This window comes from Rhamphochromis sp. 'chilingali' (genome assembly GCF_963969265.1).
Source record: "Rhamphochromis sp. 'chilingali' genome assembly, chromosome: 2".
Classification (NCBI taxonomy): Eukaryota; Metazoa; Chordata; class Actinopteri; order Cichliformes; family Cichlidae; genus Rhamphochromis; species Rhamphochromis sp. 'chilingali'.
In genome coordinates this window covers 5,121,961-5,148,295 of record NC_137930.1, presented here as the reverse complement: position 1 = coordinate 5,148,295, position 26,335 = coordinate 5,121,961, and the positions used below count along the sequence as shown (strand labels likewise).

At 43.6% G+C, this 26,335-nt stretch overlaps 1 protein-coding gene across 2 annotated transcripts in view; it reads right to left on the bottom strand.

Annotated features, from left to right (window-relative positions):
* Window positions 1–22,145: 22,145 nt before the first annotated feature.
* Window positions 22,146–26,335, bottom strand: part of LOC308392619 (septin-7-like) — a 73,108-nt gene continuing 68,918 nt past the window's right edge. For both annotated transcript variants that reach the window (XM_080875712.1, XM_080875713.1), the window contains exon 13: window positions 22,146–25,914. In XM_080875712.1, coding sequence (XP_080731838.1) covers window positions 25,875–25,914 — 40 coding nt within the window. In that variant the 3' untranslated portion in view covers window positions 22,146–25,874. The remainder of the gene's footprint in view (window positions 25,915–26,335) is intronic.

The window sequence follows — 26,335 nt, the reverse complement described above, 5'->3', positions numbered from 1 at the left end:
GAGGTAATTACTTTAATAAACTGGTTTTCAAGAGTTTCAGATTATTCAATTAACTGGCCAAAATCTACAGTTCTCCCCATTAACTGCTCCTTCCATAATTCTTCCTCTGCCCCACTGCAATCCGGAAATATTAAATATTTAGGTATTAATATCTCTCCTAAGCTTTCAGACTTAACTAAACTAAACCACATCCCACTTCTAAAGAAAGTAGAAGGCGATCTGACTAGATGGAAATCTTTACCCATATCACTCATGGGAAGGGTCGCCACTATAAAAATGATGATCTTGCCAAAAATAAATTACTTATTTTTGATGATCCCTAACAAACCATCACAAGATTGGTTCAGATCTCTGGATTCATATATTTCCAAATTCCTTTGGAAAGATAAACCCCCGCGTATTAGCTTAAAAACGCTACAAAGAACCAAGGAGGAGGATTAGATCTGCCTAATTTTCACCAATACTTCTTAGCCAACAGGCTTCAGTTCATCTCAGAATGGTCAAAACATACCTTCTTAGTTGAGCCCTGGCTAGATGTTGAACAGGCACTATGCAAGGATCTAGAGATTTCAGACCTACCATTTATTAGCTCAAACATCAAAAGACATGAATGCTTTAAAAGTATCAACATCAGCTTTTCTCTAACAGCATGGTGGGAGTTTCTAAAAATAACGGAGTCTTCATTAATCCCATGCAAACGTACACCTATCTGGAATAACCCTGACATATTACAAAACAATAATATGATTAATTTCCCAGAATGGAGTTGTAAAGGAATTAAATACTTAGAACATATATTAGAGGGAACAGAATTTATTCCATTTGACAGACTAGTTGAACAATATGGGATCAACAAGACAAGGTTTTTAGAATATCAACAAATTAAATCCATAGTAAAAAAGAAATTTAACCTCAGTCAAGTTGAATTACAAACACCACTAAGTGCGGCACATTTTCTTACTCTTAAATCCCCCAAATTATTATCTAAAATATACAGAACACTTTCTAAATTAGATGAATCAATATCCCTTCCTACTGCAAAGTGGGAAGCAGATTTATCAGTCAACCTAGACCAAAACTTCTGGTCTCAGATTTGCTTAAAAACTTTTAAATTAATTAAAAATCCCAGTCTGCAATTAATACAATACAAAATACTTCATAGAGTGCACTATACAGGTCATCGGATGTTCAAGATGGGCTTTACATCTTCCAACAACTGCTCACACTGTCAAGGCAATACACCAGACAATTACATCCACGCTCTTTGGTTCTGTCCACCAGTGCAAAAGTTTTGGCGCGAGATATGTGAAGACTTATCAAAATGTCTGAAATGTAACATTCCAACCTCCCCCTTAGTGTGTTTGTTGGGCAGCTTAGATAATGTCACTTCAGAAAAGAATATAGCCCATATGATCTTCACTGCCCTATGCATAGCCAAGAAAACAGTCCTCATGAACTGGAAAAATAAAAATAATCTTAATTCTAACCAATATAGAAATTATCTATTAGATTACATTAGTCTTGACACAGCCTCTGCCACCACATTAGATCAATTGCTCTGGGCCCCTTTTATCAGCTCCATCACCTAGTGGGGGTGGGGGGGTCATAGTTTGGTCCCGCCTTCACTGTTGTGATTGGTGAGGGGGTAGGGACAGGCTTAGGGCGTCGGGGGGTTCCCCGGAGGCATCTTCCTTGGGGGGCTCAACCCGGGGTAGCGGTCACGTCCGGTTGAGGGCTCTGTTGGCTCTCAGGTGACTGTTTCCTCGCGGCTGCGTGCAGCGGGGCTAGGGGAGGGTCTGTGCTGACGGACGTGGGTTACTGACCTGGCAACCTGGCTGCCCCTGGGTGGGTCCGGGATGGGCGTGAGGTTTTGGGGGCGCTCCGTCTCTGGGCTGGGGCCCGGGCCGGGCCTCGGGGGCTCGGGTCCTGGTTGGTGTGTTGCCGGGGTTGTGGGCGGGTGGGTGCATGGGGGCCCGGCCCTGGAGCAGGGTGCCGCCGGTGCATCGAGCCGCCTGGGGGGCTCTTCAACTGGTGGGGGGGATGGTCACATCTTGCAGGAGCTTTCTTCTCTCAGGAACTCTCTGCAGGAGGGGGAGATACAGGAGAGGTGGAGGAAGATCTCAGCCTGGGCGTTTACCGTCTTATGTAGTCTGGAAGATGTGTGGTTGGTGGGGTGGGTGCAGTTTTCTCTGTGGTGGGGTTGGGTGGACTGTCCAGGGCTCTGTGGAGCCGGGGGGCGCTACTGCACTGGGCCCCGGTCTGATGGGCCTGGGCCCCCCTTTCCCTGGCGGGTCGCGGAGGGTGGGAGTGCCTACTGGGGTCAGCGGGGGAGCTGGCCCCAGGGAGGGGTTACCTGCCCCTCCCTTCCTTCCCTCCCCATCTCCAGCTGCCTCCCTCTTCCCGCTCCTCCACAACCACCCACACATGCAGGGCCTTGGAGTAGGGGTATGTCACCAGGGTGCAGAGGAGGCTACCCCCCCCCCCCCCCCCCCCCCCCCGTCCCCCCCGTCCCCTTCTGGCTGCCTCTGCCTCAATTTTATCCCACAACTTAGACATTCACATTATTCACACTCTCATTACACATACATATAGGATCTTGGGGGTGGGCACAATCACGGAGTCCAAATCACCATCAGGGTGTACACCTCACCCCTGACGTCGTTGCCCACCTCTCAATTTTAAATACACTTAGTCATTGAGGGTTAGCAGGAGGGACTATGCGCTTACCTGCTGCTCCTTGGCAGGTAGCTCCATGCCCTCCTGGGTTTTAATTGCACCTTAGAACACATATGCATCAACACTACAATGAGCGGGTGGAGGGAGGTTTGGAGTCTTCTCCCACCCCCATTCTCTGCGGCCTGCTGGAGCGGGAGGGCTAGTAGGAGGAGTTGGCCGTCCGACTGCGGTCTGGGGTGTGGGGCCTCCCTGCTGCTGCGGAGTCGGGGGGGTCTGCCTCTCCCCACCGCAGGGAAAAGGGTAACACCACCTGGGTCTGGGTGCAATTCCCCCCTCCAGGGGCAAGGGTACCTAGACCCGGTTTGTAGAGTACGCTTGGGGAGTGTGATTGTGTGTACAGCGTCTCTTTATGTCTGTCTCCACGTTGGTTGAGTGTGGAGTGAGTGCATATGAGAGCATGAGGGTGGGAATGGATGTTTGTGTCTGTGTGTGCCTGTATGTCTGTGTCTATATGTCAGGTTGGGTATCAGACGCCACCTCTCTGGGGACACCTCAGGCCCTCCAAGGTTTGGAGGCCTATCTCCACCCACCACCACTTCCCCTGCCGGTGGCGGACTCCCTCAGGTGTCGGTGTGTTGGTGGTTCTTTGTGTCTGGGGGTGGGCGTCCGGGTGCACACCGGCTCACTCCTTGGCGGCCGCTTGTCGGGGCCTGGGGCCTGGGGCTCGCTCGGGCCCCTTTGGAGGTGGGGTGCCCCCGGCCTCTCGGCCTAGGGCTCGGTCACTCAGGCGCAGCTGGGGGCCGGCGGAGCTCACGGGCGCGTCACTGCAACTCCCCCTGACTTCTGCTCCGCGGCTGCTGGGCGAGCCCTCATCTGGGACTCTCCTCAGCTCTTATTGGGACAGTGGCGCGGCTGCCCCTCTGTTGGTCTTCCATGGTCTCTTGTGTTCTGGGGGCCTCTGGATGTCTGGAGTTTTGATCTCCTCCATACCCGCTTCACACCCTGGAGGACGGGGCTGTGGCTCCCCACACTCCCTAGCAGATCATTACATGGAGAAACCTTTGGAATGCAAGCATGCTGATCCACACAGGTATGCACACATGGGTATTCACAGACGCGGACTAAAGCTTTCTTGGCTGCTGCCTCAAAGCACACTGTGCGCTGTCTATCTTGCGTGCTGCACAATATCGTTTATTACTTAGTAAATACTGATATCTATGACTAGCTAGTTTATTGTGATGGTGCTTTGTTTTCTCTATTATTATGTTACTCTTTGTTGTTTGCTGTCTCCTCTGTTTGTTTTTTTTGTTTGTTTGTTTTTTTTTCTCCATACAGGTGACCCAGGAGTTTGTTTTTTTTTTTTCTCTCTCTTCCCCCCCCTTCTCACCGTCTCTTCTCCCCTTTGGTTTTCTTTCTTTCTCTCCCCCTCTCTCTCTCATTCATTCCCCCTGTCCTATTTATTAAAAAAAAAAAAAAAAAAATGACAAAGGATGAACTGAAGCTCTGCCATCACGTAATGTCGCATACTGCTGTTTCTGATGTCATTTAGAAAAAAAAAAAAAAAAAAAAAAAAAAAAGCAACCTATAAAATGAAACACCACAAATAATTAGTTCATCCTTGTGTCCATGTTTGTCACATCCTAGTGGGAGAACAGTTTGAGAACAGAAAAAAACACCCCAGCACAAAAAGCACATGACAGTCAATACACCACAGAAACACAAGACAAGCAACAGGGGTGGGTAAGTGTAAGAGAGAGCTGGTGTAGACAGCACATCCGGTCCTGCAGCATGTCTGCACTGGTCCAGTCGACCCGCCATCTGCCCCGGGAGGGGACAAGCATCGAAGGCGTTTGAAAAGGGAGGGGGGGTGAGTGTGTATCAGTGTATGTGTGTGTGTGTGTGTGTGTGTGTGTGTGTGTGTGTGTGTGTGTGTCCTGAGTTAGCTGATAGAGTGTCCTTCGCCCAGCCAGGCTAAGTAAACAGTCTTCCAGCCGACCCAGGTGGCCTTGCGTAGGATAGGAAGGAACAGTCTAAACACCGTCTGTTATCAGGGTGAGAATTTGTTATGTTCAGCTCCAACCTTGAGACCACAGCTGGCGCCAATATGGTAGCTGCATGAAATGATGGTGGTATTCCTTTAGTGCGAACAACTGCATGTCAATTTCACAGCCGATCTGGCAGGCCATCAGGTCTCTTAATCTCCTGTTGGAGAGCCGTGAGCTTCTCTGAGATCTTATCCATGCTGCGTTCAATGAGCCCATTTTGAGAAGTCACGACCCGTCCCATTGCTTCAATCACAGCATGCAGCCTTGTGGGGTTTTGAACAGCTAATTCTGCTTTCTTTAATCTTTGATAAGCCACCTCTGATCAGCAAGTTATCATGGTTCCGAAAAGGTAGATGTCTTTAATGTCCTTGATCGACAGTCCCGCCAGGCACACGACCCTCCAGTTATGCCAACCGTCCATGGTGTATCCGGCAGGGAACGTCCCTCCAGGACACTCGGGCTCTCCCGAGCCCAGGCTTCTCGTTGAGAAGTGGGTGTCAATTGCATTCAGGGACCAGTTGATCAAATCCATAATTCCTCTTTTAGGTTTTAGAGAACAGACTGTGAGAGTGTTGAGTCGTAGAGCAGTGAGCAGATGAATGCTTTAGCTTGGACAAGCAAATAGACTGAGCAAAAATGAAAGTTCATCAAACTTCTGTCATATTAGATATTGTTTATTGCAATAAATTCACACGAATTATCTTCAAACTACCAGCAGAGATCCCGGAGAGCTGAAGTTAAGCTTGTTTGCTGTGGTCACAGGCTGACTTTTGCGTGTTTCAGACCAGTGATGATCTCAGTAACTTCAGTACAGGTGTGGTCAGGATTCATGTGCATGAACATCATGGTTATTGAACCGTTCTTTTTCCAGAGTGATTTTACACCTTCAAATATTAACATACATCCACTTAAATCTTTTATTAGTGGTGCTGAAGGTTCTTCAGCGTCTTTCAACTACACAAGTGTGTTATCCTCCACAGTGAAGCATTCAGTCAAATCTGTGACTTTGATCCAGAGTAATGATACAGATTTTTCTGCAGGATTGAGACACTCAGAGGGGAGTACTGTGTGAGGCAGACTGTGAAATGACTCAATTTATCAAACAAGAGACAAAGAAGCAATTAACACTTCAAGCATCTGCTGCAGCATCGATGAATAACTCCAGCAGAAATACATCAGCCACTCCATAAAGTGTCTTTGTAAACATGAAGAGCTGCTGAACCTCTGCATACTTTACCTGCTTAAATACTGTTAATATTACTGAAGAGAGGTGCACTGATTTCAGATGTTTCCATTAAAAGTCATAATATTAGAGTCCCAATTTGGTTAAAACATTAAATGTCAGTGTTAACATGTATATCAGTATACATGTATATCTGTATATCTGTGTGTAATTCCCATTTCATTCAGCACGTCTTCCAGCTCTGTTGCACACACTGAAACACTGACTCCTCTTTCTTTATTTTTTGTTTGCTTTGTTGTCCATTTTCTGTTTTCAGTGCTTTGAGTTTTCTGTGTAACCTACATGAAATCCAGTCATGTTTTCAGAAATGCTCGATAAAAAAACAACAGGTGATTTTAATTCTCTCCAACTGAGACTGAGCTTGTAGCTAGAGGTCCCTCTATGGCTGCGAGGGTTATCTGCATCTGTACAGTCAGCAGCTCTTCAGCAGATGATGTGAATAAATGTCAGTGAGTTAAGATGAATGACGGTGCTTTGACAATGTTCCCCAGTTTGACAAATTAGACAAAATGTGAGGATGAAATTCCTGCTGACCAGGACCTAGGATCAAAGCACTGTGTCAACTGTGAAGTAGACAATAAAATAACTTATCAAATGCCACAATTAGGACATCATGAAGTTACTGGGATCCTGCTGAATGCCAACGACAGAAATGCTTCAGGCTCCTTATGAGGCTGCTTTTTAAAGCTAGAATAGTTGCTGGAGTTTGAACCTTTTCATTCTCTACCTGCAGTGTTTTCATGTTTTCATTCTCCCGCTTCAGGGCTCTGTCTTGTCTTTAAGAGCTCTCCTGTTTCCTCTCTTCTCTTTACCCTCACCCTGACATTGCCTCTGAGCTCATGCTTCTGGAGCTGTCTTCCTGTTAAAAGAGGTTTCTTTCTTCTGCATTTCACTGTTCACTGTTAGGACTCTTTACAGGTGTTGATTTTACTAACAAGTGTAAATTAAAATCTTTTAGAGCGTGTGAGCGGGTGGATTATTGTATGGCATTTAATAAATTGACAGGGCTACTATAAAGACAACCTTGAGTTCAACCTGTGTTTGTGCAAGTGAATCAAATTACAAGATGAGACTTTGTTTTGTTTTTCAAATTTCAAATGTCCCTTTGTTCTAAACTGGTCAGGTTTATGAATATTTTCCATTAATACTGAAATATACACTCACTGCTCACTCTCTGTGACTCAGGTATAACAAGGTGATTTAACATTCCTCTTATTCTTTGGTCCATGTTGATGCGGCAGCATCACATACATTACTGCAGATTTATCAGCTGCACATTCATGATATATATTTCCTGCTCCACCACATCTCAAAGATGCTCTATTGAACTGAGATGTGATGACTGTGGAGGCCATTTGAGTACAGTGAACAAACTTTCATGTCCCAGAAACCAGTTTAAGATCATTTGAGTTTTATGGCAAGGTGTGTTATCCTGCTGAAAGCAGTCATTACAAGGTCATAAAGGGATGGACATGATAGGCTGTGGTGTTTAGATGATGCTCAGTTGGTGCTAAGAGGCCCAAAGTGATTGGGGTACAAAGGTCAAACAGGGCTGTGATGGCCCTGGTTTTCCTGAGATAGGAGGAGCTAGTGATTGCCTCCGGGGGTGGCAGAGGGCAGCCCATGATTTTTTGGGCAGTGGTAATTACCCTCTGTGCAGCCTTCCTGTTCTCAGTTGTGGCCTCTGCGTACCAAACACCCACGCTCTCCACTGAGGAGCGGTAGCACCTTTACACAGAATAAACTATATTGCCAAGACAATTCACTCGTCTGCCATCATACACATATGAACTTAAGTGACTTCTCATTCTTAATTCATAGGGTTTAATATAATACCGGCCACCCTGTGCAGCTATAACAGATTCAACTTTTTGGAAGGCTTTTCGCAAGGTGATTTTATACACCTGATTTGGATTGGTGAGTCAATACTTTTGGCAAAATAGTGTATTTGATTACTAAAAATTTAATGCTGACCTGTCCAGGGTGTGCCCTGCCTCTCCCCCTAAGACTGCTGGGATAGACCCTCGACCCTGACAAGAATAAGCGGAAGAGAATGGATAGATGAAAATTTAATGTCAAAAGCTTGTCTGTATGTTTAAGTGGATGGAAATTTTGAAGAAGACATACGTTATTAGCAGCAGTAATTGTTTGAAATTTTTGTGTGTTTCTCCTCATTCAAACATGGAGAGCAAAGTAAGTAAGTAAAATTTTATTTGGACTGCACCTTTCAAGATAAAAATCACAAAGTGCTTCACAGAAAAGCTAAAACAGAAAAACAGAAATCAACCAAAAGCAAGTTTAAAAAGATGAGTTTTTAGCTGTTTTTTAAATGAAACCACTGAGGTGTAACGTGGGAGTATTTAGAAGACTTGGTCAGAAGCTTTGCGGCAGCATTCTGAACATCTTGCAGACGATCCACAGAGGCTTTACATAAACACGTGAACAAAGAATTACAATAATCCAAACGAGATGAGACAAATGCATGGATGACCATTTCTAGTTCTGAGCGTGACACAATGGGACTCAGCTTAGCAATATTTTATAAATGATAAAAACAGGAGCAAACCAATAAATTAGCATGAGTGTCCAAAGTCAGAGCAGAGTCAAAAGTTACACCAAGGTTCCTGATAGACGGTTTGGCAAATGTAGCAAGAGGGCCTAAGTTTTCCATAACCATAGGTACCAATTTTTTGGGAGCACAAACAAGGACTTCAGTTTTCTCCTCATTTAGCTGAAGAAAGTTATCAGCCATCCATCCCCTAATGGAATCTAAGCACCTATGAAAAATCTGTAGTTTGAAAACATCTTGGGGCTTAAAGGAGATATACAACTGAATATCATCTGCATAGCAGTGTTAAGAAATATCTTTAAAAGTGCTCAATAAGTGCTGAAGAGGGAGTATGTACAGCAAAAACAATAAAGGCCCCAAAACAGAGCCTTGTGGCACACCATATTCAAGAGAAGTAGAAGAGGAACTGTACTTAGAGGTAGGTTCAGAAAAATATCGTTCACACAGATAGGATGCCAACCAGTCCAAAGCAGACCCTGATATACCCAGCCAATGTCTCAGCCTATATCAGCAAGGCAGAGCATTCTCCTGCATCATAATTCATCAGGATGTCACTGGAGACCCTAATAAGTGCAGTTTCAGTAGAATAAGCTCTACAAAAACCAGACTGGAATTTATCCAGAATGCTGTATTCATCTAGAACAGCTATAAGCTGCTTAGCCTCAACCTTTTCTAAAATCTTAGCAATGAACGGTAATTTTGAAATCGGTCTGTAGCTACTAGAAGCGTCAAGCTTTGGGTTTTTTTTTAACAGTGGGTGAATAACAGCATTCTTACAATAACCGTGGACCTGACCAGAAACCAATGAAGTTACAGATGTTTATCAAATCGTCTCAGAGCAACACAAAGTCTGAAAACTCTCCATAGAAAGTCAATGGAGAGTTTGTTCAAAATCACAGCTGGAACTCTCTAATGAGAGGCATTTTCAAATCGTCATATCTCCTTAACAAAGCAAAGTTAAGGCATGAGGCTTGTGCCAATTCATCTTCAGACAGTGCTGACACTCACAGTCAGAGCAGTTTTTACAGTCATCTTACCGTTGAGCCATAAATTACGTTTGTTTGAGGGGTGGAAATCTGTCCTCCTCTCAGTTTTCAAACTCCGAAAATTAAGCCGTTTCTTCTCTCGTCATATCTCGGCGACGGTGGTACAAAGTCAAAGTACACCAAAGTCCACTGATTCACCCAGTAAAAGAATTATGCTTCTATGCCACCTAGTTTTTGAGTTACACAATGTTTTGTAACTTCAAAAAACGGCGTTCTTCGCCTCTCACCGCGATCTAATTCTGACTGCTCATCAATCTGTTTCCCAGGCACCCGCTCTCTTTCCAGGTGGCGCAATTGGTAATGACACGGCTCTGCAGCCTAAAGGTCGTGTGTTCAATTCCACCTTGTTCAACATTTTTTTTTCACTACAAATTTATACACTATCACAGACCTGTCATTTATATTGCTAATTTATTACAATTCTGCAAAGTTTTAAGATTTTAGCAGCTTTTCTAATATGGACCTCAGATTCTTGTTAACGCTCCATGGCAATTCTGCTTATTCACCTCTTCTGCAAAATTTTCAGCCTTTTCACCTCTTATCAGCACAAATCTCAGCTGTTTTCAGAAAAAATCTCTTTTGAGCAGAAATTCTGCTCATTCACATCTTTTCAGCAGTTTTCACCTGTTTTCAGCAGAAATTCTGCTGATTCACCTCTTTTCTGCAAAGTTTTCAGCCTTTTCACCTCTTATCAGCACAATTCTCAGCAGCTCCTGCTCATTTCAGCAAAATTGTCAGTCGCTCCACCTTTTCTGTATGAGAATAAGTTTGGCTCAGTGAGATGAGTAGCTGCCTTGAGACCAGGAGGGCCAGGTTCGAATCCTGCTCATGGCAAAAAAAATTTTCACCACTTTTCAGCAAAGATTTCTCCGTCTTTACCCCTTTCAGTAGAATTTTTGGCTTTTCACCACTTTTCAGCAAAAAATTTTTGCTTCTTCACCTGTTTTCAGCAGAATTTTCAGTTTCTTCACCACCATATAACTGTTTGCAAGTTTTAAACTTTTTCAGCTTTTTCAGCAGGCAACTTCAGCGTTAAGGCATCCACACAGCATTTTCGCAGGAAATGCAAATTTTTCTAGTTGAGCATTGCATGGCACATCCGACATACTGTTTTACTTTTGTCTTTCAGGGTCATGCTTCACATGAAATCCAAAATAGGTCTAGCTTGCGATGCGCTCAGTGGATCTGCACTCGACAGTGCAGCCTAGGTGGAGTAATCGAACGCAGATCCACCGACCACTCAACACAGACAGCATCGTCAGAAGAAAAGTTGATAAAATAAATAAAAAAATTTGTATTGTTCGATACATATGCGTACTGCACTGTATCGAACGGTTCAATATCGATACGAGTATTGTTGCACCCCTAATAAATATATATATATATAGCTGGATAGCATAGTGGTTAGACTACACGCCTTTGGAACAGAGGATCGCAAGTTCGATTCCTGCCTGGGGCGTCTGTATCCAGTAAGGGTCCTAAGGCTAGACCCCCTATGCTAAGCAAGCCTACCGCAGACATGAGCGAGACAAATAAATATGAAGGCATGCCGGCTCGGACGTCGCCCGGATCAACAAGGTCCGCGTCAGGTGTTGAGGAACCAGGGCACCCTGACGAAAAGTGGGCTACTGGACCTATGGATTCTTCGATACTCAACATCCACAATGACGGCGAAACAACTAGTAGCTCAGTGTTCCAACATTCGAAAGAAGGGACTGCTCTCACAGCTAGAGATTGACGAGGTACAACACAAATGCTACGGCAAGGAGGGGTCAGGGCGGCGATATCATCCCCCCCACCCGAGATTGGGTACATAGCCCCAAGTACGATAGGAGAAGGATCGTTGAGTGCGAGAGGAACTGACCTGAAAAATAGGATCATGGCCAAGCTTGAAACCTGCATCCCCCGTAGCCGGTTACCAAGATTACGTGAAGTACCCTCAGAAGGTCTGCTAGATGATGTTAATGCAGCACTACGGGCAATACCTACGACCACGATTACCGACACTAACAAGCTGATCTACAATACGGGATCAGTGAGATGCTTGGCTACAAGTTGAACAGCGACAAGGGGCAGTACCCTCCATGGAGAAGGAGGCTAGAGGGCAAGATCAAAGTAGCACGGAGGGAGGTTAGCCAACTAACGGAGTTGCAGCAAGGTGCGACAAATAAGGTGCCTAAGAAATACAGCAACCTGTCCATACCTGAGGCCTTGGAAACTGCCAAGCAAAGACTCACAGCCTTGGCCAGCCACTTGAGGAGGTACACCAGAGAGATAGAAGGCAGGAGAATAAACCAGCTGTTCTCCACAGAACCAGCAAAGGTGTACTCTCAGTGGCAAGGGAACAATAAGAGAACAGCACCACCAAGGCTGGAGACGGAGCAATACTGGAAGAGCATATGGGAGAAGGACGCAACCCATAACGGCAATGCTAGAGGATCTGAGGGCAGACCACAGCGACCTCCCTGAACAGGGTCCAGTAACCATCACAGTGGCAGATATCCAAGAAAGGGTCTCCAGTATGAAGAGTTGGACAGCACCAGGGCCCGACATGGTTCACGCCTACTGGCTGAAGAAGCTGACTGCACTCCACGAGCGTCTGGCAGCACAAATGAACCAGCTGCTAGTTAACGAGAGACACCCGGAATGGCTAACTGAAGGCCGGACGGTCCTGATCCCCAAGGACCCCAAGAAGGGACCGGTCCCCTCCAACTACCGACCAATAACCTGCCTCAGTACTACATGGAAGCTCCTGTCAGGCATCATATCGGCTAAGATGAACAGGCACATGGGTCAATACATGAGCGGGACACAGAAAGGAATTGGCAAGAATACCAGAGGCGCAAAACACCAGCTACTGGTAGACAGAACAATCAGCCGAGACTGCAAGACCAGACTGACCAACCTGTGCACTGCCTGGATTGATTACAAGAAGGCCTATGACTCAATGCCCCACAGCTGGATACTGGAATGCCTAGAATTGTACAAGATCAATGGGACCCTAAGAGCCTTCATCAGGAACTCAATGGGGATGTGGCGTACAACACTAGAGGCCAACTCCAAGCCCATAGCACAAGTTACCATCAAGTGCGGGATCTACCAAGGAGATGCTCTGTCCCCACTGCTGTTCTGCATAGGCCTGAACCCCCTCAGTGAGATCATTAACAAGACTGGCTACGGATACCGACTACGGAACGGAGCAGTTGTCAGCCACCTCCTGTACATGGATGACATCAAGCTGTATGCCAAGAGTGAACGAGACATCGATTCACTGATCCACACTACCAGGCTATACAGCAATGACATTGGAATGTCGTTCGGACTGGAGAAGTGTAGTCGGATGGTATCAAAGAGAGGGAAGGTAGTCAGAACTGAGGGGATTGAACTACCAGAAGGCAACACTGCAGACATAGAGGACAGTTACAAGTACCTGGGGATCCCGCAGGCAAATGGGAACCATGAAGAGGCCGCTAGAAAGGCTGCAACCACCAAGTACCTGCAGAGGGTCAGGCAAGTCCTGAGAAGTCAGCTGAATGGTAAGAACAAGATCCGGGCCATCAACACGTACGCCCTGCCCGTGATCAGGTACCCTGCTGGGGTAATAGGCTGGCCAAAGGAGGAGATAGAAGCTACTGACATAAAGACAAGAAAGCTCCTTACCATGCATGGAGGGTTTCACCCCAAGTCCAGCACCCTGAGGCTGTACGCTAAGCGGAAGGAAGGGGGCCGGGGACTGGTGAGTGTCAGCACCACAGTCCAGGATGAGACAAGGAACATCCAAGAATACATTGGGAAGATGGCCCCAACTGACCGAGTGCTCAGTGAATACCTCAGACAGCAGAAACCCAAGAAAGAGGAGGGAGACGAGGAACCATCATGGAAGGACAGGCCCCTGCACGGTATGTACCACCGGCAGATAGAGGAGGTGGCTGATATCCAGAAATCCTACCAGTGGCTGGACAAAGCTGGACTGAAAGACAGCACAGAGGCACTAATCATGGCAGCACAAGAACAAGCTCTGAGCACAAGATCCATAGAGGCTGGGGTCTATCACACCAGGCAAGACCCCAGGTGTAGGCTGTGTAAAGATGCCCCAGAGACAATCCAGCACATAACAGCAGGGTGCAAGATGCTAGCAGGCAAGGCATACATGGAATGCCATAACCAAGTGGCCGGCATAGTGTACAGGAACATCTGTGCCGAGTATAACCTGGAAGTCCCGAGGTCAAAATGGGAGATGCCCCCAAGGGTGGTGGAGAATGACCGAGCTAACATCCTGTGGGACTTCCAGATACAGACAGACAAAATGGTGGTGGCTAACCAACCGGACATAGTGGTGGTAGACAAACAGAAGAAGACGGCCGTAGTGATTGATGTAGCGGTTCCGAATGACAGCAATATCAGGAAGAAGGAACACGAGAAGCTGGAGAAATACCAAGGGCTCAGAGAAGAGCTCGAGAGGATGTGGAGGGTGAAGGTAACAGTGGTCCCCGTGGTAATCGGAGCACTAGGTGCGGTGACTCCCAAGCTAGGCGAGTGGCTCCAGCAGATCCCGGGAACAACATCGGAGATCTCTGTCCAGAAGAGCGCAGTCCTGGGAACAGCTAAGATACTGCGCAGGACCCTCAAGCTCCCAGGCCTCTGGTAGAGGACCTGAGCTTGAAGGATAAACCGCCCGCAGGGGCGTGCTGGGTGTTTTTATATATACGTATATATGGGTTGCCATTATGGGCAACTTTACACATGTATGTATATATATAATATTAAGCTTTCCCTAGCTAGGGATGGCTTAGTTGGGGCAGGCAGGCATAGCTCAGTGGGTAGAGTAGTCGCCCCATGGTCAGGTGATCGAATCCACCAAACGGCTACCCAGAGGTACCCCTGAGCAAGGTACCGTCCCTACACACTGCTCCCTGGGCACCTGATTAGTGGCTACCCACTGCTTCACTGAGTGAATGGGTCAAATGCAGAGAGAGTAATTTCCCCATGAGCATCAATGAAGTATTCATTATTATATATATAATACACTTTTTTGGTGTTTCTGATCGATATCATATTAAGGTTGTCAAAATATGAAACTGCAGTTTTTATTTAACACAAATGAAGATTATTTCGATGTCTACTTAATGAGGTTACTAATATTGGGTGATTTTATTTAGATGGTAACAATTATGTTTATAATATTTTTATCATAAATGTGGTAATACACACAGACACACATTTATGCTGTTTAATGAAGATATTGATAATACAGACAATATATCTGAAGCCATTTGCAATTTAAATAATGAAATTATTTAAAAAAAAAACTTTAGTGTCATTTTCATCATGTCTGAACAGACTTACAATCAGCATTGCAGGAGTAAACACTGAGCAGCAGTCCCACTGTGAAGCTGAGACTCTTCATGTTTACTTCACTGTAGATCTGATGATGTCTGAGGTGATCTGTCCTCATCACCCACAGCTTAAAGCTCTGTATGTTCTTATGTGCAGGTTTAACTGTGAGAAAACTGCAGCACCGACCAAACTGTGCTTGTAAGCTTCAATAACAGGAAGATTCAGGGACTCACCACAGCTCTGATCCTCTGATAAAACAAGCTGAAACAAACCGCTCAGTGTTCGGTGACGTCTTTGCACTGCAGACTTTCAGATCAAGTCAAGCTGCAAATATCCAGATTTACTAATGTTTTAATACATATTATTCAGTCCTCCTGAAAAAAATAACTCCCCCCAGACTGAGCTCCAACAGGTCAGTTTGAGAACAGAAAAAAACACCTCTGCACATAGCACATGAAAAACTCTTAATACACCAAAGAAACACATGACAAGCAACAGGGGTGGGTAAAGGGTGAGAGACAGCCCATTTAGACAGTACATCCAGGCCTGCAGCCTGTGCGCTGGTCTCCTTGATCCACCGTCAGCATCGGAAGGGAATAAGCATCGAAGGCGTTTGGAAAGGGAGGGGGGATGAGTGTGTGCATATCAGTGTATATGTATGTGTGTGCGTGTCCAGAGTTCAGCTGAGACAGTGTCCTTCGCCCTGCTAGGCTAAGTAAACAGTCTTCCAGCCAACCCAGGTGGCCTTGCATGGAATGGGAAGGAACAGACTAAACACAGTCGTTATCAGGGAGTTTTTGTTCGGCTCCAGCCTTGAGACTGCAGGTGGCGCCAAAGGGATATCCGCATGAAGTGATGGTGGTTTTTACTTTAGTACGAACAGCTCATATGAATTTCAAAGCAGTTCTACAGTCCAACACTGGTCTCTCAATCTCCCGTTGGAGAGCCACGAGCTTCGCCATACTTGCGTTCTGTGATGTTGTCATTTCTTGTGCTCAAGGAGCCGATTCTGAGAACTCACGGCAGTGTGCCTCCCCGAGATGTCATCCAATTTGCGCCCAGAGATGTTATTCTGAGCTAGCCCTTCCGAGATGTATCCAGTCTGCAGTCAGAGATCATATTCTGAGTATTCACAGCAGCCGTAGCCTCTCCAAGATCTTATCCATGCTGACTCAATGAGCCCATTTTGAGAAACTCACGCCTCTCCCATCGTTCCAATCCCAGCAGGCAGCCTTGTGGGGGTTTGAACAGCCGGTTCCGCTTTCTTAATTCTTCGATAAGTCAGGGCCAAGCCAGCTCCGAACAGCCAGAACCCTGTTACCATGGTTCCAAATAGGTAGATATCTTCAGCACTCAGGCTCACCCAAGCCCAAACTTCTCGTTGAGAAAGGGGTGTCAATTGCATTTAGGGACCAGTTGAGTACTTCCGCTCCTGGCCGCCACCCAACTCACATTGCACCCGACCGCTACAGTGCCTCCTGCGGGTGGTGGGCCTGCAGGAAGATGGACCCATGTCCCTTTTTCGGGCTGTGCCCGGCCTCTTTATTAGGTTAGCCGCTGCTCCTCCACATCGAAAGGAGCCAGTTGAGGTGGTTCGGGCATCTGACAAGGATGCCCCTGTGGTGGCTACCGCGGTCCACGCTTGTACTGGTTTTACAGATGGTTTTTGTCTTTGAATTAGAGGTTTATAAGCAGGGATCAGGGACAGAGAGAGATGGTCAGAGAGTCCAAGATGAGCTGTTTATTAATTGAGCGCTGGAGTAGCTCCATGGCTGACTTAGCATTAGCTTGCGGCGGAACATAAACTGCTATTATTGTGACCGCTGTGAGCTCTCTCGGCAAGTAGAAGGGTCTACACCGAACTATCATGTACTCTATGTCTGGGCAGCAGTGGACGACTTTAACTGTGGTGTTGGTACACCAGTTATTGTTCACATACACTAGCAGAAGAGGTTAAAACTTCTGAAATACTTTCTGCAGCTTTATGGAGTGACCCATTCTTTCATTCATCTGTGTCACGATAGATTTTCATGTGTTAATCACAACAGTGGTTTCATTTTCTCTCTCCTGTTTATCAGATGCCCACTCCTTAGTCTTTCTCACACAGAAAAGCCCTCTGGATGTTTGATCCTGCAGAAAAGATTAAGATTAAAGGATCATTTAAAGAAGAAAAACCATCTCAGTCAGACCAGCTCACACAAGGCTCCAGTTCTTTTCTTTTTAACCTTGCATAGTGGTGTTAAGTCAGTCAACTCTTGTCAGCTTTTACCAGTCCAGTCAGTTCCTAATTTTTCATTCATTACTGATAGTAGAATCTCCTGTCGCATTAGGTTTCCACCGTCAGCAATATGACGCCATTTCAAAAAGAAAAAGAAGAATTTAGACTGGATTACCTTAATTTAATTTTGAAAAAAATTCACTTTGTGACCGTTCCCAACAACATATTGTGTAGCGCTTTCTGTTCAAATCGTTCAGATCTGCTTAAATGACAGAGATGTTATTTCACTGCAGGGCAACCTGCAAGTGGCAAATAAAGCTTTGATTGATTGATTGATTAACAGTGCATATTACACCGAGTGGTTTGTTTGAGCGTTTTATCAGATATATTGAGTCCCCGAAACTTCCTGTTGTCTCATGGTACAGAAAAACCCCAATCTATTAACCACCTTTAGGGTTGTTGATCATTTTTCCACTTTCTTAGAATTCGTTTCAATATGCAGATGAGAACGAGACTTAAAGCAGGGTGATTGGAACGATCATTCAGACATCTTCTGAAACATCAGGATCATCAGGTCTACAGTGAAGTCAGCATGAAGACTCTCAGCCTGACAGTGGGACTGCTGCTCGTGCTGTTCACCGTTTACCACAGCGATGCCTGTAAGTCTGCTTCTTGTACTTGTGTTAGATCAGTTTTTGAATTTCTGTCTTTCTCTTCATTCAGACACAGAGTGAGACAGAGCGAGGACATCAAACTCATATAAGTTCATGGTCATGAAGACCAGTGTTGATCTCAAGTGGGCTGGAAGTTCTTACCTGTAATTTTCTCACTCTTCAAAGTCAGATTGAATCCTTGCGGAAGAAGTGTGGTCACATGTCCGGCATGTCCTTTATTGAGACAGATTTTTTTTTCCTTAAATTTGTTTTTCTATTTTCTGTCTATTTCTCTTTTATTTCTTTGCTTAATAATCTTGGTCCAAGAAATAAAATAGGAGCCTTTAAACTGTATCTTTCATCAAGATAAAACAGATTGTATTTAGTTGCCTGAAGGAGCATTAACCTTAATTATATCTGGTATGTTGGAGAAGTCATTAGAAGCAGACGCAGCACTGAGTAATCCCTGTTTTTCTGTTACAGCTAAGAAAGTGAATACTCCTGACTCTTGCTGTTTTCGCTTCTTTGACAAACGGATCCCAAAGGCGAACATCGTGTCCATCGTGAAAACTCACAGACAATGCCCCACACCAGCATTTGTGTAAGTTTGTCTTTCACTGTCTCTTTGATACAATCACTAATGTTTGCCAAGTCATTTATGATCGTCCACACTGAAGGTGTAACTCTTTTATTAACAGTAAAATCTGTAAAAATAAGAGCAAAATAATGATACTGATTTTTCTACAGGATCAAGACACCCAGAGGGCTTTTCTGTGTGAAACAGACTGCAGAGTGGGCAATGGAACAATTTGTGAAACAAGAGAGAGAGTACATTCCCCCTGTACCTCAAGAGCCAACTGGGCGTCCCAGCTCTCTTAACACAGAGGGGAGTCACCATGAATCAAAGTTAAGTAATAATAAAGGATCAACAGTGACTGAAGAACATCAAGACAAACTAACAAGTTTTTGTTAGATCTGCTTGAAATGACAGGATGTGTGCTGTAAAACACACAGACAATCTAAAGTATAGTGATTACTCATCACACAAACATTTAAATAGAAATTAAAATTTTAAACAATTCATTTTCTTGTCATTGATAAGTGATTGCAGCTTTACTGTTTGTTTTTATTGCTCTATAAAACTCTGAAATCATCCAGAAATGCTGCAAATATTTGACTTATTACAGTTTTTCTCGATTGCTAAAACACATTTCTTGAAACTATGCCTCATATTCTCACAACAGTAAACACAAATCCATAACATCTCACTCAATTTCCCAAACATCCTATTTCCAGGTCAAAATGAAGCTCTACACTCAAAACTATTCACTCTTGCTGAAAAACCAAACTTTGCCCTCAGACATCAAACACAAGCCCTCAAAAACACACACACACTACAACAGAGTTTTGCACACTGGTACAATTAATTCAAAACAATAGTTCCAAAACAATTAGGTTGCTTATGGTTCTCCCCTTCAAAAACCTTTTCACATGATAGACACAAAAGACGCAACCAATGTATGTACAGTGGCACATTTTTATTCATGTACTATACAGTACAACACACACCAAAAAACATTATTCCACCTCAGCATCTTGTCTTTGGTCTGGGTCAGGCCAGAGAATCTCATCCACATCACAGGCTATATTGGCCCCAGCCAGGCAGCGGGGGTAAAATCCTCTTGCATGCCTGATCCACCCCTGGCATGCATCTACTGATATGTCTAGGCAGGCCTCTTCCATGGCCTGAAGGAGGTGAACACGGACATAAGGTTCTCGGTCATACACTTTCCACCGCCATGCCGAAAATAACTCCTCTATCGGGTTTAGAAAGGGAGAGTATGCAGGCAGAAAGATATTAGAAAACCTTGGGTTATTGGTAAACCAGTCACGAACCAGAGCAGCGCGATGGAAGCTGACGTTATCCCACACAACAACGTAGTGAGGCTGCTCTGGCTGTGCTGGTTCCCTGTAGTCCAGCTGGAACATATGTTGTCTTAAACCATCAAGAAAAGCAAGGAGAAGCATAGTGTTATAGGGTCCTAGTACGGCATGGCGGTGGAGTACCCCTCGTTGGCTGATGGCTGCGCACATAGTGACATTCCCCCCACGCTGACCAGGGACATTTACAATAGCCCGATGGCCAATTATGTTCCTCCCCCTTTTCCTTCTTTTGGTCAGGTTAAAACCTGCCTCATCCACAAAGATTATTTCATGGGGAACAGGCCGTCCTTCAATCTCAAAGATTCTCTGCAAAACACATAACACAGTAGAGTCAATCGGTACCCTGAACCACAGTTCAAGAGTGCTGAAATGGCAGCATAAACTGCCATGCTATGATGGTACACAATACTTTATACAATATCCAAACTCATACCTGAACATATTCCACACGTTGGTTTTTCACTCTGTCAGAGTTTCGTTCGAAAGGGACTCGGTATGCCTGTTTCATCCGGAATTGATTCTTTCGGAGGATGCGGTCAATTGTGGAGAGGCTGATGGCATTTATGCCTCGAAAAAGATGATCATCCTCAATCACTCTCCTTTGAATCTCTTGCAGGCGGATTACATTATTTGCAATTACCATGTTTACAAGTTCCCTCTCTTGCCCCTCCGACAAAAGCCTTAACCTGCCTCCACCAGGTGGTCGTCTCTGTGTCCTACAAAAATAGAAGCACTCATTACTGTAACTGTCACACATTCGAAGGTTCTGATTGGTGTGTGATAAATTTTGACTCCTAGTGTTTCCACCTGGTTAATTGTGTGCTAATTGAGCTCAAGCTATGCTGACTTAAGTTAACATTATTGAATGCTAGTGCTTTCTAAATGACTACATGGTGTAAGCACTGAAAAATGTAGGGATTTGTGTGTAGAGTTTTGCAGTAACAGTTCACCAAATTTGACTCATGTGTCAAAGCAGGGAATAGTGTTTATAGTTCAGGGAAATGGGTGAGCTTTTTGAAAAATAGCGTTACGGTTTTGAAATTTTAGTTTAAAAGCCTGGTTATAGTGTTTAAGCAATCGAGAAAAACTGTAAAATATCATGTGTTTTCTGACTGTATAAAAAGAAGTGCACACATTGGGACTTATAGCACAACTTTTCAACTGTAATATTAACCACGGGTCACTGAGCAGCCTCCAGTATGTACACAATATATATGCATTACTATCATAAACAAATCCATACAGGTAGTATGCCATATGATGAAGACGTAAGCTTTGTGTCCTTTGCTATAAATGCAGTCTGAAAAACTAAAACATTTAAGAAAACTACAAGGGAATTAAAGAGTCTTTCTTCAGGTGTACATAGAGCATTATTAATACAATCATTATAATATGAAAAAGAAACAAGTCTGGAAAATTTTCAATTCAGAATTTTTATCAGTGAATTTGTAGCAATGAGCAGCAGAAAGCTGTCTGGACACTTTAACTCTGAAGGTTTGAAATCCAAAATGGAAAAAGTAGCTCATGCTATAAGGTGTAAACAGATTTTAGGTTTCCTGTCACAAATGTGGGCACGTCTAACATTCAGACCGATAAACACACTCAGAGAGCAACTGTGAGTTCAGCATATTTCCCGAGGAAACTTTGGCATGCAGCCTGGAGCAGCCAGGGACCTGTTTGTCTCTGAGATACAGACAGGTAAACCCAACTGTTTAATAAATGGATCAGTGGTACCAGCAGTCTGCATGGCTACATGATTTATTGTGGGCCGATCTGACAGTTCTCAATGAGATGGTTTTTCTTCGGCCCCCCCGTTTCAGCACATCCTATTCCTCCTTTACTGCTTCTTTAATACAAAAACTAATGCAGTGGTGTCCAAACCCAGGCCTGAAGGGCCGGTATCCTGCAGGTTTTAGATGTGTCCTTGATCCAAAACAGCTGATTTAAATGGGTAAATTACCTTCTCAACATGTCTTGAAGTTCTCCAGAGGCCTGCTAATGAACTAATCATTTGGTTCAGGTGCGCTGACCCAGGGTGAAATTTAAAACCTGCAGGACACTGGCCATTGAAGCCTGGAGTTGGCCAAGCCTGCACTGTTTGCCACAGTAATGTGTTATCCTCCACAGTGAAGCTGTAACTCCTCTATTAACAGAAAAATATATGAATGAAGTCAGGATATTTATTTTATTTTTTGCACCAATTTCATTTTTTGAGTTTACAATCATAATATCAGTTTGATAACTTGGGTATAATGTTGAATGAAAAATTTCAGTAGTAATCCATCCATTCGTTCTCTTCTCTTCATCCATTCAGTGCTGGGGGGAGGGGCTGCCTTTAGTTATTATGGACAAAAGTATTGGGACATACTGGTCCTCTATGATTAATACTTCAAAAGAAATCCATACACACGATGGGAGTTCTAGCATAACTTTTTCAACTTTAATTTTAACCATGTACAGTTAGAGACAGAACACATGAGGAAACAAAGAGGAGAAGCAGAAAACTGTTTGTATATGTAAATATATATAAAGAAAATATTACAAAACATAAGAAGAAAAAAGTATCTAACATGTTGTTATTGGATGGGTGAGTCGTTCCCAAGCATTTCAAAGTAAAATTCCATCACTTTCTTGAACTTGTAGGACCAGAGAATTCAACAGAAGGGCCCTGAGAAGGCGCGCTCATTGGCAAAGATGCAAACAGTTTATATGCGATCATATAGATGTATGGAAATGTTTCTAGGGCGAGTTTTACGCTCCAAGTTCTGTTCTAAGTACAAATTGTGGTTCATTCCAGACATATATTTATATATAAAAAAGAATAACCAAATACAAACAAAGAGGAAAAAAGAGCCACCGAGCAGCCTCCAGTATGTACACAATATATAAGCATTACCATCATAAACAAATCAATATGGTAATATGAAATATGCTTAAGTATAAGCTTCGTCCCTTTTGCTCTAAATGCAGTTGGAGAAACTACCATATTTTTCGGACCAAAAGGTGAACTGTCGACGAACGGTAAGGCGCACCGGATTATAAGGCGCTTCTTCTCCTGACTGAAGTTTGGTCTGTTTACAGCATCCTGCCATGCCATTGCATTTATTCCTAACCATCGGGAACCCTCAAGTTAACTTATCGAGTGGAAAAAAGTTAACGTTCATCCTCCAGCTTCACTGTTTATGTTACGCTAACATAGCTCACTAGCAATCACGTAGCACATCATTATATACCAGCTAGTCCAACTTCAGTAACCCTACAAACGTCACTGCTGTTTAGTTTTCTCTCTTTGTTTATGTTGGGAGTGTAAGCAGAGCTGTAGGTTTTAATTTCCTCAGAAATCTCTCAGTCAGAACATGGTTCCTGCTAACATCTAACTACGGTAAATTTAATAAATTGTTTTCATGGATGCCTGGATGTTAAACTTAATTGTTACACGTGGTAAAGCAACAACGCTGATCATTAATTTATTAAAGATGAAATAATTTAGGCTGTTTTAACTCTCAGTGATCTCGCAGTGTTCGTTTGACTTTGGGACCTGAAGTGGACGGAGTTTAGGACCCAGATTACTCCGTGAGGCTCCTGACTATGGTAGCTGTAATGCTCTGACAATCCATTAAAGGTGCGGGTTCCTAGCTTACCAAAGTCGTACTAAAACATATTTTGACAGATATTTGAGCGCCGTCTACCACATAAAATCAGCTCGAGGTCAGTGAGCACAACCAGAATTCACCGGATTATAAGGTGCATTGTTGATTTTTGATAAAAATTAAACATTAAAGGATTTTAAGTGTGCCTTATAGTGCGAAAAATACGGTAATCTAAATGTAGATGACCACGGCAATACCGACGACATGAACATGCTTTGCAGCATACTTTATTTTATTACTTCTCAAACGCATGGTTGCTGTTACAAAGACACAGCTGCAGCTCTCCTGCTGCCAGATCAACATACCAAGAACCCCAATCACAGGAACCAGTACAGATTTTAAGTGGACGGGGAATGACTGCGGATGCCGTGCAGGTGTCCACCCTCCCTGCACGGCACCGCAAACCACGCCTAGCCACACTAAAACATTTAAGAAAACTACAAGGGAATTAAAGAGTCTTTCTTCAACTGTATATAGAGTATTAATATAATCGTCATATGAAAATAAAACATGACAACTCTGGGAAAGCTCCTGAACATGTCATCTATATAACCTGTTTAACAGAGGGCTGGCGTTTTGTTGCGTGCACAAGCTGTTTGGAACATATACATATATAATAATCTAAAATAAAGCCAAACACAAAGTTTTGGCTGTTTTTGGCAAACGTCTTCGTAAAAGGAAGGTGAAAGGAAGATTTCAGCTTTCTGATGAGTCGTCCCTTTGGTGGTTGGACCCAAAAGGAAAAATGTCACAGAATCGTGAACATCAGGGTTTCGGGTCTAAGACAACATCCATCACTCACGTTACAATATAAAACATCTTTATTAGCACTGTAACCTGTAAAGTTTTCAGACACCGATCAGGCTTTTTGCATATTGTCGTTTATTCAAAAATAGTTAACACACACTGCAATGACGATATCTTGGCTGCTGTGACACACATGACTTCCTCCCCTCCAGACTGCAAGCTTTAGATCCGAACACATCCTCAGACAAAACATTTAGTAAAGAAACTCTTACAGCAGCATCCAATCTGAAGGCCCGGTCCACCGACAGCCACAAATCTGGCAAATCTTTCAAAATAAATCTCTGTATTTGTACCTGGACACTAAAATTTTGAAGGTACAGAGTCCAAAATAGAGAGTAGTTTTTGCTAGGAAGCTGTTAACAGATATTTAAGTTTTCTGTCACAAAGGAGAGCGGCCTTTATGTTTGTAGATCACTGAATATATAATAACACTGCTAAATGACCTCAAAATGACTTTTTTTGGGTGACTTAAAAGAAAACAAGAAGTATTAAAAGATGCATTTGGAACAGGAGAAAAGTGTATTTACTAATAAAGCTATTCAAAGTACAGGAGGCAAATTTTAATAGATTCGTTTTAATTTGTAATTTCTATATTACTCAGATGCATTTGCTCATGTTAAAAATGTGTTTTGCTTGTTTTGTGTGTCTGACGAGATAAAGTTCTTTAACTTAAAACATGTAATTGCTAACACGTGAACGAGCTCTGGAATGTAAACCAACTCTGCATCGTTTTATTTTTACTTAAAAGCTAAAAAACTACACTTTTATTCTAAGATTTTTTTTAATTGGACAAAGTAATTTTATTGCAGGGCTGAATTTGCTAATGAGAAAAGTCTGAGAAGCACTTTTACTAAAATATTATTTAAAACATGTATTTAGTGATGGGAGATGTGTTGTGATCACGCTCCATTTCAAACAGCTACTAATGTTAACAGGTACCTAACAATCACAGTTCACCTTCACACTGTCTTTATTGAACGGCACACGGGAACGAGCCAGTATTTCAGTAAAATGCTGCCGGGACGTTTTCAGGCAGTCAAGCATGTTAGCTTGAACGCTATGCTAGCGTGACCAGTTTAGTTTTTGGCAGTTTGCGGTGAGACCGGGCCTCCGCTCCACCTGACCTCTCTCCTCAGACCCAGAATCATTCTGTTGCCTTCCCTCACGTACACTTTACCTTCTCCTCACAGCTTTAGTGTGCACACGCCTGTTAAATCTTTAGAACAGTAAAAGAAAGAGTTGGTATATCTGCAGATCTATGAATACTTAGCGAACATACAACTACTACTTGTGAACGATGGCTATGCATGGTCCCTGCCATGTGTTAACGCCGCACTGAAAACTCAGAGGAACTCAAACTTCTCCTTGTCAGGAAATATAGGAAAATAGAATTTCACAAACACATGCATTCCCCATGGAAACAGACAGGTTTAAAGAGATACAGTAAAACCCTGCAGAGAGACGAGCGTGTGAGCTGTTTTGTGTGTGTGTGTGTGTGTGTGTGTGTGTGTGTGTGTGTGTGTGTGTGTGTGTGTGTACATATATATGTGTGTGTGTAAATGGCTTCCACAGAGAGTTGTTATGCCATGTGTTATGTTCTGTTGTGTGTTCTGAGGACCACGTTACAATGTGAACTTCAGACAGGATCAAAGGAAACAAGTTTGGAGCGAGCAGTCGCGTCTCTCTTCAGAAGATCTTTCCTTTCTTCTTGTTCTTCTCCATCGTCCTGTGAGCAGAGAATGAGAACACGAGATCAAGTCAACAGAAACAAAAACGCAAGCTTCAGACTTTATTAGTGAAATGTGGATATGCCATATTTAATTATTATTTCTCTCCATTTTCCATTTTGTTTGATTTTTATTTTAAAATGTCTGAATAATGAAGAGGCCTAAAACTAGTAAAACTAACTCCACATTTGTTCTAATGAATTTGTCTGTGTCCAGCATTAAAAAAAATTAAAAGCCTCAATACTTTTATATAACACTGAACTAAAAAACTTGAGCTTTAAAGTTCAAGTGCTGCTTTTTTCGAGTAAGAATCCATAAATTAAATAAGCAAGATTTCAAGTGTGGTTCAATAATCAAATACACAATCTGTAATGTTGCAAGACCAGAACACATGATCTGTGATCGCTGGACTAAAAAGAC